Here is a 17184-nt window from a genome sequence, read left to right on the forward strand (position 1 = left end):
AGTTTCTCAGTTCATATCCAATCTGCATCATGAATTCCCCTCCTTATTGTCCTCAGCCCTACTTGCAATAGTTACAAAGACAGTAGACTAAGAATTTGCTTCAGGGTAAAATCTAATGGAGAGTTTAACTATAGTTGTCTGCCTAGTTGTAGCATGATTTATTTGAAACATCCTTCCTTTGGTATTCAACATAAACATTTAACTACCCCCCCCCCCTGCAAAAAAATAGAAGTTGCAGACATTTGAGCATGAGAAATCAGAAATGCATGCAGGATATGCAAAGAGGCCCCATTCCTCTCCTTTGACTGTCCAGAGATTCCTGGTTGTTTTTATTGGTAGTCAATTTTTCCCATTGGCTTGGGAGAACCAAGAATTGCAATAGATGTTTACTAATACTTGTTATCTCACTAGCTTAAATTAATGGCTTCTAATGAATTTTATCTTTTCTGTGTTAGAGAAGTCTGTATTATCTAATCAATAGCTTGATCATTGATTGATCAATTAATTAGCTAAAAGAGCTATGATGGCCTTTGCATCTATTTACATTATAAATGAATCATACATGCCATTCATTTTAGATTATTTTCTTTATTTTTTTTAAATATATTTTTATTGATTTCAGAGAGGGAGAGAGAGAGAGAGAAACAGTGATGAGAGAGAATCATTGATCAGCTGCCTCCTGCATGTTTCCTACCAGGGATCGAGCCCACAACCAGGGCATGTGCCCTTGACTGGAATCTAACCTGGGACCCTTCAGTCCCCAGGCCAATGCTCTAAACATTGAACCAAACCAGCCAGGGCAGATTATTTTCTTTAAAACTTATTATCATAGCATTCAACACTTGCAGCTCAGAATATATTTTCCTATTGAACACTTGGTATAATGTGCATTTTTCCAGAACCAGGAGAGAGAACATAACAAAGAATGATCTTCTAGAAAGCTACACTGAGATCACCATTCATTCATTCAACACAAATTTATTATCTTCTGTCTACAAGACTAGCCCTGAATACATTAATAAAACCAAATAGAAGTCCCATCCTTATGAAGGAAGACCAGTAATAAATACAATAAATAAGTAAAGGTAGTAAATGAGTAAGTATTTAGTATGTTAAAAGGTGCTTCATGCTATGGGGGAACATCAGGAAAAAGGAAGGAGAGGAAGTGGGGACTGCAGTTTTAAATGGGGTGTAGGGGGTGGTTTTGTGTAGGGCCTTATGGGAAAGGTGACATTCAAGCAACGCCTTGACTTTGAGGGAGAGAACCATGTGGATATATAAGGGAAGAGCATTCTAGGCAGAGGGAGCATAGGAGTCTTCTGTGCTAGGCTTGCTGGGCTAAGAACTACCAGGAGAACATAGGTGAATAAACATGGCTCCTCCCCCTAGGGAGGACAGGCTAGAAACAAGATTCAGATTTGCAAATAAATGCAGGAATAAAGTAATACAAGCACTATGTTAGGTATAATTTTTTTTTTAAACATCTCTATTGAATAAGACAAACTAAGTAAAATAAAAGAAATTATTTCCATTTCAAGAATGAAGCTAGGATCAGTGATGGACTAAAGCACCTCTTACCAGGAAAGTGTTTTCACACCCTCTGCCCTGAACTGATTGTTCCCTCAGAAGCCCCTGCCTCTTACTGAGGCCCCTCATTCTCACAGCTGCCCTGGCTCTTCTGAGGGGGTGTTTGATCTTTCGCTTCAGGCCTCGTCTGGGCCTCACCGTAACCCTAGTTAAGCTGAAGATTGGTGCTCTCGTCTTCCCCTAACACAGTGAATCTTGGCCCTGTGGGAGAATGTGCTCTTGGTATCTTTTGCTGCTGGTGCCCTGTGTTGGAAAAAGGAATTCTCAGGTGCCCCCTGCTCGCCCACCCGACCTACTGCTGTAGATTCCTGACGTCCTAGGCAGAGGACGATTTTTCAGGCTCCCCTCAAAACCATTCAGGTTCTCACTTCCTTTCATTCTTGCTCTACTCTGACAGGTAGGTATGGTTTTTAATCCCATTTTTATGGTTGGGGAGGAGACAAGTCCAGAGAAGTTAAATAATCTAGCCAGGATCGCACAGCTGTGAACAGTGGGGACTGTACTTGCCTCTCCTCCCTTGCTTTCTGCCAGCCCTGGGCTTGCATTAAAAAGGATGCCACCGTATATCTGAGGTATGCAGACGTCCCTCCTGGCATGCTTGCTTTTAGAACTGACATGCGATTAGTGCAGCAGCTTTCTGGCCACAAGGATCATCTGTCTCTTCATCACAGTTCTTCCTCCCTGAGAACCTTCTTTAGTTTCCTGTTGCTTTTTATACCAAATCTCCTTCCTTAGTGTGGCATTCTGAGTTTTCCTTTTATTGGCTGCCCACTCCCCATCTCTCCAAGGAGACTTTGTTACCAGCCCTTCGCACTCTGGCTCAGCTGCCCCCACCACCCACATAGGATTTAGTAGCATTAGAGACTCAACCTTCTCCTCAGGCGCCTCCTTTGTCGAGTCTCCACAGTGCTACAGGAATCTTCCTGGATGACCCCACCCCAATGAAACTGTCCCCATATGCTGTGCTCCCTCTGCCATTGTTAGTTTGTATGTACTGATGTGTTACTTGGTAGTGCTCCCTGAATATTTATTTGCTCTTTCCGACTAAATTATAATCACTTTGAAGGCACAAACCAAATCATATAATTCCATAAGTACCTGAACAGAAAAAATTCTTGTTAATGGTCTAATCAACTCATTTATTGTATCTTTTGGTTACTGGGTTTATAAATTCTTAATGTCCTGAAATGTCTCCTTTGTGTTTACAAAAACCTCAACTTCAAACAATCAGAAAATAAAATTTAAGGCCCCCAGCACACAGCAGTTTAGAGTTGCACTTTTAAACTTCTTAATCCATTTCAGAGTCCCCAATTGTTCACAGTTAATTCTTCTTACCAAGGATGTATTACACTTGCTCAGCATTGAATGATATGGAAAGAATGGCCTTTCTTTACTGCATAACTGACTTTACTTTTGTTCACAGGTTAAAATCAGCCCTTCCATTTCACTGCAGTATTATATTGGTGGCATTTTTATTTAAGAAGAAAAAAAGCTTTCTTCCATATGAACTTTTGTTACAAATCAGTTTATTGGGGCCAATCAATGGGCAAGACCTATGAAAGGGTGTGGATTATCTGGTTAGGCCTTTGTGTGGCAAAAGGCTTAGATACTGCTTAGTACTTGGCTCATTCTTCATCATGTAAAGAAGTGTTTTTTGAAGGATCAACACCTGACTGAGCCCTGCCTTTTTCATGGTAATGTTTTCACCTGAGTTGCTTCTTATGGCACTAAGAATTAGTTAACTAATACTTACTTAACCTTGGAACAATGTTTATCATAATCCGATTGGCAGATAGTCATTTTATTTAGGCCTTTTCTTTATTGCAACAGGACCAACAAATCTCAGTAAAGAGTATGCTGGGAACAATTTTTTTTTTCTTTCCATCAAGGAGCATGTTTTGGCGCTGTGGGCTTGAGACAAGTAGCCACATACTAACACGTTAGATTTACCCTCTTGGGTTGAGCTCTACTTTTATTTTTAAAGCTGGCCTTCCTGTTTTATGCTGCTGTCAGCTTTTTCTCCAAAACATTCTCCAATGTGATTTATTATATTAATACATTCAGAGCTGCTTTTTCATGGTAAAGCTTCCTCGTGAGCATTACTCCACTAATTAATATACAAAATGACCCGGCACAATTTAATTATTTCGTAATGTGGTGTTGTGTGTTTTTTCTGTGGGTTGTTGTTTTTTTTTTGGTGTTTTCGTAAAGATGATGCTTTACAAGTCAAGGCCTGAACTTGCCTGGGTTGTGACCTCTGTTCAGTGTTTGCAGTCTTGTTAAACAAGAAGAAAAGCAAAACATAAATTAGCATCTCTATTATAAGTTGCTCTACATTTCCCAGTCTTTCAACACTGAGTTTCTGTGAGACTCAGTAGTTACTGTGAGCCTAGGAAAAAGGCTCACTGGGAAAATGGCAGCTCCAGCTTTCTGGAATGAGTAAGAAGCTTCTCCCTCAGTGCCATCTTCTAGGGCCAGCATTGTTGTCTGTGAGAGAGGAGCAAGGTGAGGGAGTTTGAATTACAGGTTATGGAACATTAAAAAACTAAGGAAAAAAGAGAAGAACCACTTAATCTTTAAATGTAATAAGGATATTCCAGCCTGTGTGGCCTTTGACATCTCTTAGCCTTCAGAAATATGTTTCTAAGTTTACCACTAGAATTTAGTGTTGAAAAATACCTGCAGTGTAGTGTAAATGCACCACTTTTCTGTTACAGTAGATATTTATAAGTCTTTATGCGTTTGTAATTACCCCAGCACCTCAGTTTTTGTTTGTGTTATTTTGCCTTTGGACTTACATATTTCAGCTCCTTCTGGCTTGAGGTGACCTTCCCCTTCATGGTCCTAAACAACCTACTCATTCCTTACGACTCAGCTCAGGAATTACCTCCTCCGAAAAAAGGAGATGTTCCTCTGGTTCATGTTTCTTCCCTCCACCATGACAGACTGCGACAACATCTCTGCCTTTCCGTGTTGTATTGTGATGATCCCTTGTATCCATCCATAGATACAAGGTCTGTTCCATATTCATAGGAGCTTGGTAAAGCTCTGTTGATAAATGTGTTTGATTTGTAGCTACTTGATTTCTTCACTAATAATAATGATTATCTTTCCATCTGTGTACATCACAGGTATAAGTCTATCCCATAGTCCTTGCACAGTCATCTGATATGCTAATCACTAATTCTACCATAAGGGTTCCGTTTTGTTTCTATGACATGCCTGTGTTTATAGTGACGCTTTATCTATTCTTAGGACAGTAGATGGACAAAAACAATGAATAAGACTGAGACAGGCTAGCATGTCTTATTGACAGTAGCATGCCTTATTGAAATTGTTTTTGCATCTGTTCTTCGACTTCTTAAAATCTTTTCCTATATTTATTTTAATTTACACATAATTATTTATTTGCATATTTGTTTTAAAACGCTGAATTTCTAAGATCTGTGAATAGTTTTAATAATTGTGTTAAAGGTTTGTCTGTGGAATGAGTGTATATAAATACAGTGACATAAGTTAAAAATGTATTCCATTTTCCAAGTAAGTTTTTTTTTTAATGTGTTGTTCATGAAGAAAGGCAGCATACAGTTTTGGATTCTGGATCTGGTTTTCATTCCTGGCTTCATCTTTTTTTAGTTTTTGACCTTGAACAAATTATTTATTTCTGTAAGACTCAATAGTTTCATCAGTAAAATAGAGATAATGCTAATACTTAATTCTCAGGATTATAATGAACATTAAGTGAGAGTGTGCTCTAAAGAGGTGCCATACTGCAAATAGGAGTAAATGAAGGTCTACATATTGAACAGCGAGATACTCAGACACCTTTCCCCATCTGCTTCCAGTATGCTGGAAAGTAGGTTTCAGAGCCCTCAGGAAGGAGATTGGAAGAGTCTTCTCTGGGAAAAAATTTATACATCCTGACCTTTTGAGGGACCCCTAATCATCAGCCAAGTCTTATCTGATGATCCTCACCCTGTAGTGAAGCCCTCATACTCAGAGCTCCCAGATATTAATTTAACTCTTAATTGTGATTAGTCATCAAATAATGACCACACTCTTGCGAAAGCCTCCAATGAACAAATAGGAAAAAACAAACTCAGAGGAAACAGAGACAAAGAAGAAAACATTTTAAAAATCTGTAGAATTCACAGAAATCTAAAATTGAGTATTGTATCCATGAACTATAACAGGATGCAATAAAAAAAAGGGTTCAAGAAATAAGAAAGAGCTCTTAGAAATAAAAAAATATATATATATAGACAGAGATTAATATTAAGGTTGGAAGATAAAGTTGATGCTAACCTAAAAAGTATTAGAGAAAGAAATAAAAACCAAGAGCAAAAAATAGAAAAGAAAAAGATTAGTATTAGTAGACCAGTATCCAACTAATAGAAATTTTGGGGTGGGGATAGGCAGAGCACAAACGAAAGAAAAAGAACAGAAGAAAACCTCAAAGAAATTTCCTAGGACTGAATAATTATTTCCAGTTTAGAAAGGACCCATCTAATCCCAGCAAAATGAGTAAAGAAAGACTTGATCTCAAAGTACATAATTTTGAAATTACATAACATAGGGATAAAGAAAAGATTCCTTTAAAATTATATTTTTAAGATATAATTTTAAAATACAGAAAAAAAATAAAATAAAATACAAGTTAGAAACAAAGAGTCAGAAAATCAGAATGGCATCAGTCGTCCAGCCAACAGTACTGAAAATTAAATGATAATAGAGTGCCTTCAAAATTCTGAGGGGAAAATTATTTCCAACCTTGTTCTCTATACCTAGCCAAACTGTCAATTATGAACAGTGTGCACAATATTAAGGGTTGAATAAAGGCATTTCCAGACATTCAAAGAAATGTTTAAGTTTTTACTCTCATATACCAAAGCTGCTTAGGAAGCTTTTGGAGTATATGCACCATAGGGAAGAGAGAATAAATGAAGGAAAGGGAAGGCTAGGAAACGGGTTATAAGAGAGGGGAGTGGAAAGTTCTAGAACTGCAGCTGCAGAGCAGGCCTAGAGAGCAGTCATTTCAGACTGAGCTCTGAGAACAGGAGACTTCAGGAGGGAGATGTCTTTAAAAAAACAACTTTAGAATTTCCTAGCATGTTTGAATATATTGAAAAGAATATTCATGGTTGTGTTTGTTTGGAGATGAACTTGTGATAAGTACCTGGTAAACTAAGCAAAGGAGGAAAATGGCAGTTATTAACTCCACTAAAAACAAAATGTCGTCCAAGAAAGGAAATTAGTATGGCTTAGCTGTAAGTCGCATTTATATAATAATAATAAATATAGATTTATTATGAATATAGATTTAATCAAAGACTGTGAAATAACTGTATTAGAAGGATGAGAAAGGATATAAGAGGGGGGATGCAAAATTAATATTAAGTAACCATCTTCCATAATAGTAAGTCAGTAAAGAATATTTAAAGCTAAAAACAAAATTCTTAAAATAGTAGTATAACCTTGTTATTTAAAGATAAGAAAGTAAGTACCAGAAAAAAGCTAAGAAAGTGGCTGCCTCTGTAGACAGGCAATAGGAATAGTGGCATAAACCTGGTACAGTTTTTAAACATTTTTTTGGTATATTTTGGGGGTTGGAAATAAAATGAAATTTAAAAATATTAAATGACACAATTATGTACAGTACTTAGCACCATGCCTTTCACAATTAAGCTACATGACATGTAAAATATTTGTACCCTACTCCTTCTAAAAATCATAATAAAGCTTTGCTAAGTGGATGATACAGACTTTTCATTCATTCATTCATTTTTTTCCAGTTCCCACTATACATATACCATGTTGGCTATGAAAAATGAATTACAAACATGGACTGAAGTGCCTTGGCTTGTATGTCCTCCTGATTTACTAAGCCACTATTTTATTGATGTGAATGAGGAGAAAGAGTTGTTGCCTCTTTCTGAATCCTGTCCTGAAGGAAGTGTTGCTCTTTCTGAATCATGGTGTTGATTATTCTTTTTTAATTTCAGGAGGAAAATTCTGATTTTTTTTATTGCCTTATCATTTGCATTTCTGCAATTAAAGAAATGGGTATTGTCCAGGCTTACTCTAGTTTCTGAATCAGCTTATGCTGTGCATTTTAACATGTTTTCTCTCTGTGGTCAGGGCCGCAAGCTTCTTATTATTGGGACCACTAGCCGCAAAGATGTCCTTCAGGAGATGGAAATGCTTACCGCTTTCAGCACCACCATCCACGTGCCCAACATTGCCACAGGAGAGCAGCTGTTGGAAGCTTTGGAGGTGAAAATGAGTCAATGGATTGCTCACCGTTTATAAGAAAGGAGTTGGGGCTGGAAATAATGCTAAGGGGTGCCAGACTTTGCACCTGGCGTTTAGTTTCTATGTTAGCCTAGAATATGGGACCTGGGCTATCCCTTCAGTTGTTTTCATGATTTAGGGGAATGAGAGATGAATATAAATTAGAGTGAACTTCCCTCTTCTTGGTGTGGGCAGCACACAAACTGCCAGCAATGAGGCACTGTGTTCAGCATGAGTGATGCACCTAGATTACAAGGACCAGAAACGTGGGGTGAGGGCAGGGATGGTAATCAATATAGTTATTCATAGTAGCTTTCAGCCCATTTACTTGTATTTATTTAATAAATTGGAATAATGATTAAAATCTTAGGAACTTCATGAAAGTTACAGAAGTAAAAGGAACTGTTTTATAATCAAGTTCGTAATATGAAAATGTTTTTCTTCAATCTTTTTGAGAATGACAAAGTTTTTAATTTAAAAAATAAATCCTCAATTAAACCTTTTATTAATATCAATGTGTACAAGTGACTCGATGAGATATGTTAGAAAATATTATCTATGACTTGTTCGAGTGTGAAGGCTCCTTAAAATCCTCAAGACCCATAAAATTGGGGCATACCCCCCAACAAAATAGAAATTATTTATATAATAAATGTCTCCAGGTTATCTTCTTGAGCAGCGTTTGTGCCAGTTGGATAAGAGAATTAAATTTAGTCTGCTTTGACACATAGATTGTTTCTAGAAAGGAATGTTAAAAATTTTAACTGATATTTCTTAATGGTGGAGCTATTTTCCCCAGCAAACATACCTCTAAATGATAATAGAGGCCGATAGGAAAACAGGATGTAGGGTACCGATTTTCAGTTTCATTATCACACCTCATGGGTTTAGAAAGGTCAGGTTAGTTTTTTTAAAATAGGAGAGAATCCTGTCAACTTGAACCAGTCAACTGGTCCTTATCATTGTTCTTTTAAGCATAAATGTGAGAATTAACTAATATTGTCAATTCACTATAATAGTGCTTTCATTACTTTTATTGTTTTCATAGCTTTTGGGCAACTTCAAGGATAAAGAACGTACCATAATTGCACAGCAAGTAAAAGAAAAGAAGGTCTGGATAGGAATCAAGAAGCTGCTAATGTTGATCGAGATGTCCCTACAGGTAAGTCGCGTCCTTCCCCATACAATTCAGACATAGAAACTTCATATGCCTTTCTGTTTGCTAAAGTTTTAATTTGTTATAATTTCCTTATATTATTTCTGAGCTCAAGTTGATATTAGTAGCCTGAGATCAAACAATAATTTATTGGTACTTTTCTTTATCACTTCTTAAAATTCAAAAATAGAAGAAAAGGTTATAAAGTTATTTTAAGTTGTTGTTTTTTTAATACTTTTATTGATTTCAGAGAGGGAGAGAGAGAGAAACATCAATGATGAGAAAGAATCATTGATCGGCTGCCTTCTTCTGCACACCCCTACAGAGGATTGAGCCCGTAACCCGGGCATGTGCCTTTGACTGAAATCGAACCCAGGGCCCTTCACTCTACAGGCCGATGCCCTATCCACTGAGCCAAACCAGCTAGGGCTATTTTAAGTTTTAACATTGGGTGGGAGTCACTAGATTATAGAATTAGAAAGAACTTCAAAGAGCAATTGTTCTGCTGCCCCTCATTTTAGAGATGATGGTACCTAATGTCCCACAGGTTGTCAGTGAGTTATCCAGGGTCACAGGCAGTTGATGGAGGGGGGGTGATATTGTCCGTCAGTGGTCAGGCAGCTACCACACATACACCAACAGGGGCCTGGGAAGCTGTTTTAAGAGACAAAGTAATTGAGTTGTGCAGACTGGACTTGGGCTCTATTTTCCCCTGGCCTGGGCTCCTGAAAATGTCATGCAAACTACTATATAGTTAAGCACCCACAGGGAAACTGAGCTCCAGGCTATTGCTCGGGCAAAGATGAAACTTCTTTGGGCCTTTCTCACGTCTACTGGCAACTTGCCTTTTCTCTTTTTTGGGGAACTCTACCCCTCCACATACCCATCCTGTGTCTTATGCTTATCTAGTTAGATAATAAATGTATCCTTACCAAGCTCTGTGAGTGAGTTCAGGGACCTTGGCTGTCACTCACTATTGAATCCAGCCCCTGGAACAGAGGCAGACACATAGTAGGGTGCTCAGTAAACTTGCATTGAATTTACTGAGGTCCTAGGCTACATTCTAAGCATATGTATTACTGCTCAGCCCTGCCACTTGATCAGTGTGAGCAGTGGGTGGCGGCAGTGGTGTCAGTTACAAATGAAATAGGCTCTTGGACCACTAACAGATTGGAAAGACAAAATGAATGCTTTTTAATCTTTGCTGGTAAATTTATTTTAAAATAAAATTGTGGTTTTGGGGAACCTAAAGTTTAATCTATTGAACTGTCAGCCAGACTACTTTTAAGCTGATTTATTTATTTCCCATTTTGAGCAGTAAGTTAAAGTTACAGACTAATCACTTTGCTTAGGATTTTTCTTGGTAAAAGTGCATATACAGATGTATTGGCTCTTTCCTTGGAAAAAGATAAACCTGTCAGATAATCAACTCTTCATTTTTTTAGTTTCAACACACTTTTTTTCAATAATTGCATAGAAGAAACTATGCAGGGTTTTCCCCCCCAATCCCTACCCCTTCCTCTTTCTTTCATGCCTGCAGGTCAGTGATCAAGTTAATGTCTCTTGTGTATGTGGGGTAGAAAGTGAGAGTGGGGCACTCAGGCCTAATCTTCAGCGACTGACACTTCATAGGCCTCTGAGTTTGAACCCCTTCATGTCAAATGGATTTCGTGCAGCTGAGTGAATTCTCTTTAGATCTGCCTTAGAGAGACTGGGCCTAAGTGAAGAGGCACGTAGTCTAGCAGAATATAAGTCATGTTACCTCTCTGTTCACTATACACAATTCTGTTAAAACTTGCACAGTGCCGAGGATCTGCTCTGACTGGATGTCACCTGAGGGAATAAAGTCATTTATCTAGATTACTTTTTTCCTCCCTTTCTCTTGACTTTTAATTCCATAGCTACAGGCAAGTCAGTAAGTCGTTGCTCACACATATTAAATATATTTAATGGGCAAAGACCTGCAAGTACTGACTACAACTGAGCTCCAGCCAGTTCCATTTTTTTTAAAGAAGTTGACAATTGATTCATATGTAATTCTATTCCCAAAGAAGAAAAATGTTTCTTTTGTTAGCTATTCACACTTTTTTTTAGTCCTTTGTAGTCTGACCTCTTAACTTTGATACATTTGAAACTTCTATACTTCTGGGATAGAAGAGATCTTTAAAAAAAAAGAAAGGTAGTTAGAGGGGGAATCCAATTGCACATTTACCCACAGCTGCACTGAGCATTTGAAAGCTATTCCTGGAGGGCAGGGAGTTCCCTCTTGGGAAACAGACTGCTGCCTGGAACATTTTTTAAAAGTTAGGTGTGTTTCTTACAATAAAAATTCATCTCAAGGAATTAAAGATGTTTTTAATGAGCATTTTTTAGATAACTTCACATCTCTGGTGGACCAATGAAAACTGAATATAGTTAAATAAATTAGTTAAATATGAATATAAAATGAAACTTAATAATTAATTATAATGACCTGAACCTAGAGCCTGAACCAGAACTCCTCCATCTTTTCTTAGACTCATGACACCATTCTTATCACAGTAGACTTGGATTATCCTGGGTTAGAGGAGTCAGTCCCACTCTTAATTTTTTTAGTTTTAGCATAAGTTTTTTTTATTAATTGCAACAGCAGTTGGTTTCTTCAAGTTTGGTCTCACTTTTATTCTTTAGATGAGTCCTGTGAATTGGACGCCATTTAAGCCCCCATGAATGGCCGCCATCTGCTCTCACACTAGTCTTCTTGGGCATGCTGTCTCCTCACATAACTCTCCCTAAGGGAGCATGCAGCTGAGGTGCCTGTGAATGACTAGCTGGGTCACTTGGAACCTCGAATAGAATAATTCTCTATGCTAGGAAATCCCATTCACTTTTCTTGAATGATGCAATCTGCTTCCTGTGTATCAGAATACTGGTCAAGGAACAGGTAGCACATTTCTGTGACTCAGCAGAGCACTGATGGGAGTCTGAAGCTCAGGATTTCCTTGGCATGAAGTAAGTGCATAGTTATTAGAAGGCAGCATTAACCCATCATCTTTATTTCTTCTGATGTGTTCAGATGGATCCTGAATACCGTGTGAGAAAATTCTTGGCCCTCTTAAGAGAAGAAGGAGCGTAAGTATGTATATACAACACTTAAGACTGTCAGCCAGACTTACCACTCTTTTAAATCCCAGTGCCTGTTCTACAAGTTGCTTGCTCTACAGTGCATATAAATTTCAAATCTCAACCTTTCTTGGACAACTCTTTCCACTTATAGAATTCTTCACTGTGTTGTAGGTCTGAGAGACCAAGCAAGGAAATTGGTTGTTGTACTGTTGGTTTGCTTTCCCTGTCCTGCTTCGCAAACCTCCTTGTCACAAGGCAGGAAAAACTCAGTGGTACATATTTGTTGGAACCTGCTTATAAATGCATGGAGCTGGGACCATTTCCCTTTGTGACATGCTCATCTCATAGCAAGTGCATAGTGGAAAGTTTAAAAAAGCCTTCAGGAAGCTCTTAATGATTTTGTGATGAATGACTTTTTGCAGACCCTCATCTGTTTTTTGTGTTTGGGGTATTTCTTTTTCAGTCGCTCCCTTGACTTTGAAAATGGACTGTTTGCAAACACATAGTGGCCAAGGTAAAGATGGCCGGGGATCGTCACTGGATTTACTCAAGACCCTGAATGAAGTGAATTGTTCCCTGCCTTCAACACGTGCTCACTCTGCATGATCAGTGCAATAAAAGTCCCCTCCTTGTGCTTATCGAGATAGTCCCCTGTTTTGTGGAAGGTACAGACCTGCTTTAGAATGCTGTGCTTACCTTTCCCTGCAAGCTAAGATGATTCCTTCTTCCTCAGTCTTTAAGTGTGGGAGACACTGTACTTGTGAACACTACTCATGTTAAGCCCCATCCTCCCCCTCCACCCAAAAGCTCTAAATAAATGTAATGATGTTGCAGGACAACGTTTGGCCTATTAGTAGGAAGACTTTCTACAGGTAAACCAGGAACAGGGAGGGCTCACAGGGATTATTTTACAACTTCCCTGTGCATTTGGCTAAAGTTCTCCCAGAAAGCTGGTTGTTACCTTTGCCTGAAGAAATTGGGCAGGCTTTGGATTTCTAAGATGCTGTTCTCAATCCTTTTCAGAGATGTTTCCAAGCTGCAATCAGATCTTTCTTAATAGAAAGAGTATTGGTGTGTGGGCTGTGACATCCCCTGAATGTAACTGATTTCCTCTGTGGTAAGAGATATGCTAATCATTCCCACCTGGCAGGTGTTGGTAAAAACTTGTGAAAGGTGAATGGGAAAAGCCTATACCTCTATAAAGAAAGGAGTCGTTAAAATAACTTACAAGCCTCTTAGCATTGATTAGGATCCAACTCTAAATGGGTCAGTTCCTTAGTATAATACTAAAGGCTTATTAGCATCACCACTTTTCTTTTTCCTTAGCTTAATGACTTACTTAGAATGTATCCTTCCTTTATTTTAATTATCTGTACTGTAGCATCTAAATAGAACACTCTTCTCCAGAAAAAAAAAATATCACTTTATAGCTCTCTCCCCTCAGTCCTTTAACGTCCATTCCAATACACTTAATACATTTCCTTTACCCTCTTCCCGTTTCTTCCAAAGGCTTTGTCTTATAACTGAGTTAGAAGGAATTTAAATAGGTCATCATATTTGGTGATGAGACCTATGGAGCATGCTACTCTCTCCCATTGCTGCTTAAAATGTGAGGACAAGCAATCAGAAGCCATCTGCAACTGCCCATGAAGCTCGCTGCCACCGTGGCACTTGGGTGTAACTCCGTCAGCTGTCCCCATGGTACAAGGCAAATTATCTCCAGATCTTACTGTCTGCATATTTTTGGTAGACTTGTATGTCATGTCTACTTTGTTTCAACTTTTCATTCCTAGCTTCTTTGTGGTTTTTCAAAAAGTGGACTGTATTGTGAAATTCTGTGATTCCTGGTAGCCAGTATCCTGGGTTCCCTTATCTGTCTTAGCTCTTTCTTGCCTCTTTTCTCTTCCCACGAAGACAACATGCATTGTACTAACTTATGGCTCTTATTCAGTGAGGTTCATGTCTTTGTGTTTTGTCTAAAACTATATTGAAAATATAAATATTATATTGTTTAATGCAAATGAAGGAATGCAATAAAGAGTATATATACTTGAAAACATCCTGTAGACCAATATTTTATATAAAACAATATATGTAACTGATATGTATGAAGAAGAGGGCTCAGAAAAGACCTTCTTGCTGTTTTGTTATAACTATCATAAGGAGATGGATAATTTTTATTTAAAAATCTCTGATTTGGGCCCTGGCTGGGCAGCTCAGTTGGTTAGAGCATCATCCCGATACATCAATGCTGAGGGTTTGATCCCTGATCAGTGCACATATAAGAATCAACCAATGAATGCATAAATAAGTGGAACAACAAATGAATCTCTCTCTCTCTCTCTCTCTCTCTCTCTCTCTCTCTCTCTCTCTTAAAAAAAAAGAAAGGAATCTCTGATTTTAATTATTTTGAAAATATAGTCATTAAAAAAAGAGATCAATAGCATTTTTAAAAGTTAATGCACAACAAGAATCTTCATATGTATTTTACTTATTTCACCTTATTTAAAAAAAAAAAACTGAAGTGTGCCCAAGTCATAACTGGGTTAAACCAGAAAGTAAAATTGTTTCTCAAGTTGAATTACTCCTTCCTATGAAATGTACAAACCAAGGGGCTCAAACACTCTCAGTGAGATTTCTTCCCATGGTTCATTTCACATCCTTCATCCTTTTTACATGTTTCTGACCTATCAGATCTCTTAGCCTAAATAAAACCTGGCCCGTGGAGTTGGTTCAGGTTAGGACTAAAGGCAGCCCAGAAAGTCAGCAAGGGTCTGTGGGAAGAGGCCAACTTCAGAGCTTCTCTGAGAGCAGGGTCAGCTCCCCGGGAGCTGTCCACACCCTCCTGGGAGGAGGGCCTTGAGACCCCCTGGTCCCTGGAGAGCCTTGAACAGGTGGAGTCTGGAAGCTCTCCAAGGTCGATGCTGGGCAGAGAGCATACGAGGTTGCAGCCAGCCTGCTGATGAAGCAGAGGTGCCTCCAGCTAGCTGCTGCCTTGCTCCTCGTCTGCGGATGAACTGTTAACAGGCTATTTCTTTTTTGTCAAAGGATGTCATTAAAGCCTAAAAAAGAGGTTTATCCTTTTTTTAAATTCTTGCTAAATTTGTACATCTTCACTGAAACACTTTTTAAATGTAACACAGAAAACTCTATACTGGTAGTTAAAACCTGAAATATGTTTTGCTTTAAGTCTGTTTTTTCATATCCTAAAAATTTTCCCTTGAAGTTTCAGCAACAAACCATGGAGTAGATTCAAGTGTGTATAATAATCAAATCTTGCTAAACACACTTGGGGAAGCATTGAGTCAGCTATAAACAGCCAACCCAGCCCAAACACAGAAGGTAAAAGCGAGATTTCATTTTTCCTTGCCTGGCAACTTGATCCATAAGCCTTTTCAAAGTAGTGACAGGGAAAGGTGGGTAAGAGTTCAAAAAAGCATGTAAATTTCAGAAGTTATTGCAAAATGATCTGAAGTTTCTCATCAGCTGGCAAGCAGCGCTGAGACGAGAGCCTAGAGCAGGGCCTTGGGCTGTGTGTGTGTATGGATACCATAGCATTGAGATGCAGGAGATAGCGCCTTGATCGGCAAGGTTCCCAAGTAGTGAAGACAGGATTTGCAAGGACTCATGTTCGAAAATTTCCCAGTATACAGTCTCCACAACTGCCTTTGTTTCACTATTTGGGGAGTTTACGACTTATGGGTAGATAATTTTTTTGCGTCGTAGAAAGTTCTCTGTTAAGCTAGGAGAAATGATGACAGTGTGGTGGCCCATCATTTTGCTGAAATAACTTCAGTGTGTGTGTGTGTGCGCGCGCGCGCCATGCATGTACAGTCCTTAGACCCAAGACTGGCAGGGATACCCCACTGAATCATTGGATACATCACTGGATACAGCTAGACTAATCTCACCACCCATCACCTTCCCTTGCTTTTCTCCGATTTTTCCTTACCCTCTTTCTTTTGCCTTAATTTTACCTTATCCCATCATCCTTGAACATGCTCACACTTTCCCCCTCCTTTCTTTGTAAAATAATACTGCTTTGAAAGATATCTTCTCATTATATTGTCTTTTTTCTTTCTTTTGGATCTTTTTTTAAAACTTCCTCATGTTTTTAGATGTTTATTAGTATTTATGTTTACAGAGATGCTAAATGTTCAGGTGCTGCTATAAACTGTATTCTCTTTAATCATAGAATATGATTAATCATAGAAAGGATTACAAATGGCCTTGGTAAGTACCAGTAGGGACCATTTAAATATTTGGCAATCTTAAACATACCCAGAACACTGGGGTAGATGAGTACTAACTTTACATAAAAGCTGAATACAAAGGTAAACAGCGCTTTAGAGCGTGGAGGGGATCTGTATACTTTCCATGTCCGAAGCCTCGCACAGCTGAAACAACCATTTTTGTGGTTTAAGCTTTTCAGGGACCAAATGAAATGCATGAATTTCTAGTAGCCATTCCCAATCTAAGGTTAGAGGTCTGGCAACCCATCTCCACTGCACAAGGCAGACCGCTTTATTTTCCTGTTGTTGTCTTCTGTGAAATTAGATGAATAGAATTTGTTCCTAATAAAGGTAAATAGGGAGGGGAGGGAGGGAGGAAAGATGGAAAGATTTTTACTGTGCCAAATAAACTGAAGATGACTTTATATGGGTCGTCTGAAGACATTTTATGTCTGTTGTCATAAAACCGAGTTATGGCATCTCATTGCTAAGAAGGTGTTACTTGTGGACCTCAGGTGAGTCCTTTGAAACTGCAATCCAAGGAGAGGATGCCTTTACCTAGAGCAGTGGTCGGCAAACCGCAGCTCGCGAGCCACATGCGGCTCTTTGGCCCCGTGGCATGGGCCACAAAGTTTCAATTGCACTGTACGTGCGCACCCGCACGTGGTATTTTGTGGAAGAGCCACACTCAAGGGGCCAGTATGCCAACCACTGACCTAGAGCATGCCCACTGGGGGTCCTTTCTGCCCAGACCAGTCTAAAACTTTAAACGACACTTGTTCCAGACAATCCAGAGCTCAGGGGACACCATGT

At 38.7% G+C, this 17184-nt stretch overlaps 1 protein-coding gene across 3 annotated transcripts in view; it reads left to right on the forward strand.

Moving 5' to 3' along the window:
• The window catches only part of NSF (N-ethylmaleimide sensitive factor, vesicle fusing ATPase), a 124540-nt gene extending 110344 nt beyond the window's left edge, over positions 1-14196 (forward strand). Inside the window, exons 18-21 of one of the 3 annotated variants that reach the window (XM_036340133.1) lie at positions 7726-7860; positions 8927-9040; positions 12090-12149; positions 12603-14196. In XM_036340133.1, coding sequence (XP_036196026.1) covers positions 7726-7860; positions 8927-9040; positions 12090-12149 — 309 coding nt within the window. In that variant the 3' untranslated portion in view covers positions 12603-14196. The remainder of the gene's footprint in view (positions 1-7725; positions 7861-8926; positions 9041-12089; positions 12150-12602) is intronic. The other 2 variants (XM_036340131.1, XM_036340132.1) reach the window with 2 other exon arrangements.
• Positions 14197-17184: the final 2988 nt, after the last annotated feature.

The sequence above is a fragment of the Myotis myotis genome, unplaced genomic scaffold (assembly GCF_014108235.1).
Source record: "Myotis myotis isolate mMyoMyo1 unplaced genomic scaffold, mMyoMyo1.p scaffold_m19_p_17, whole genome shotgun sequence".
Taxonomy (NCBI): Eukaryota; Metazoa; Chordata; class Mammalia; order Chiroptera; family Vespertilionidae; genus Myotis; species Myotis myotis.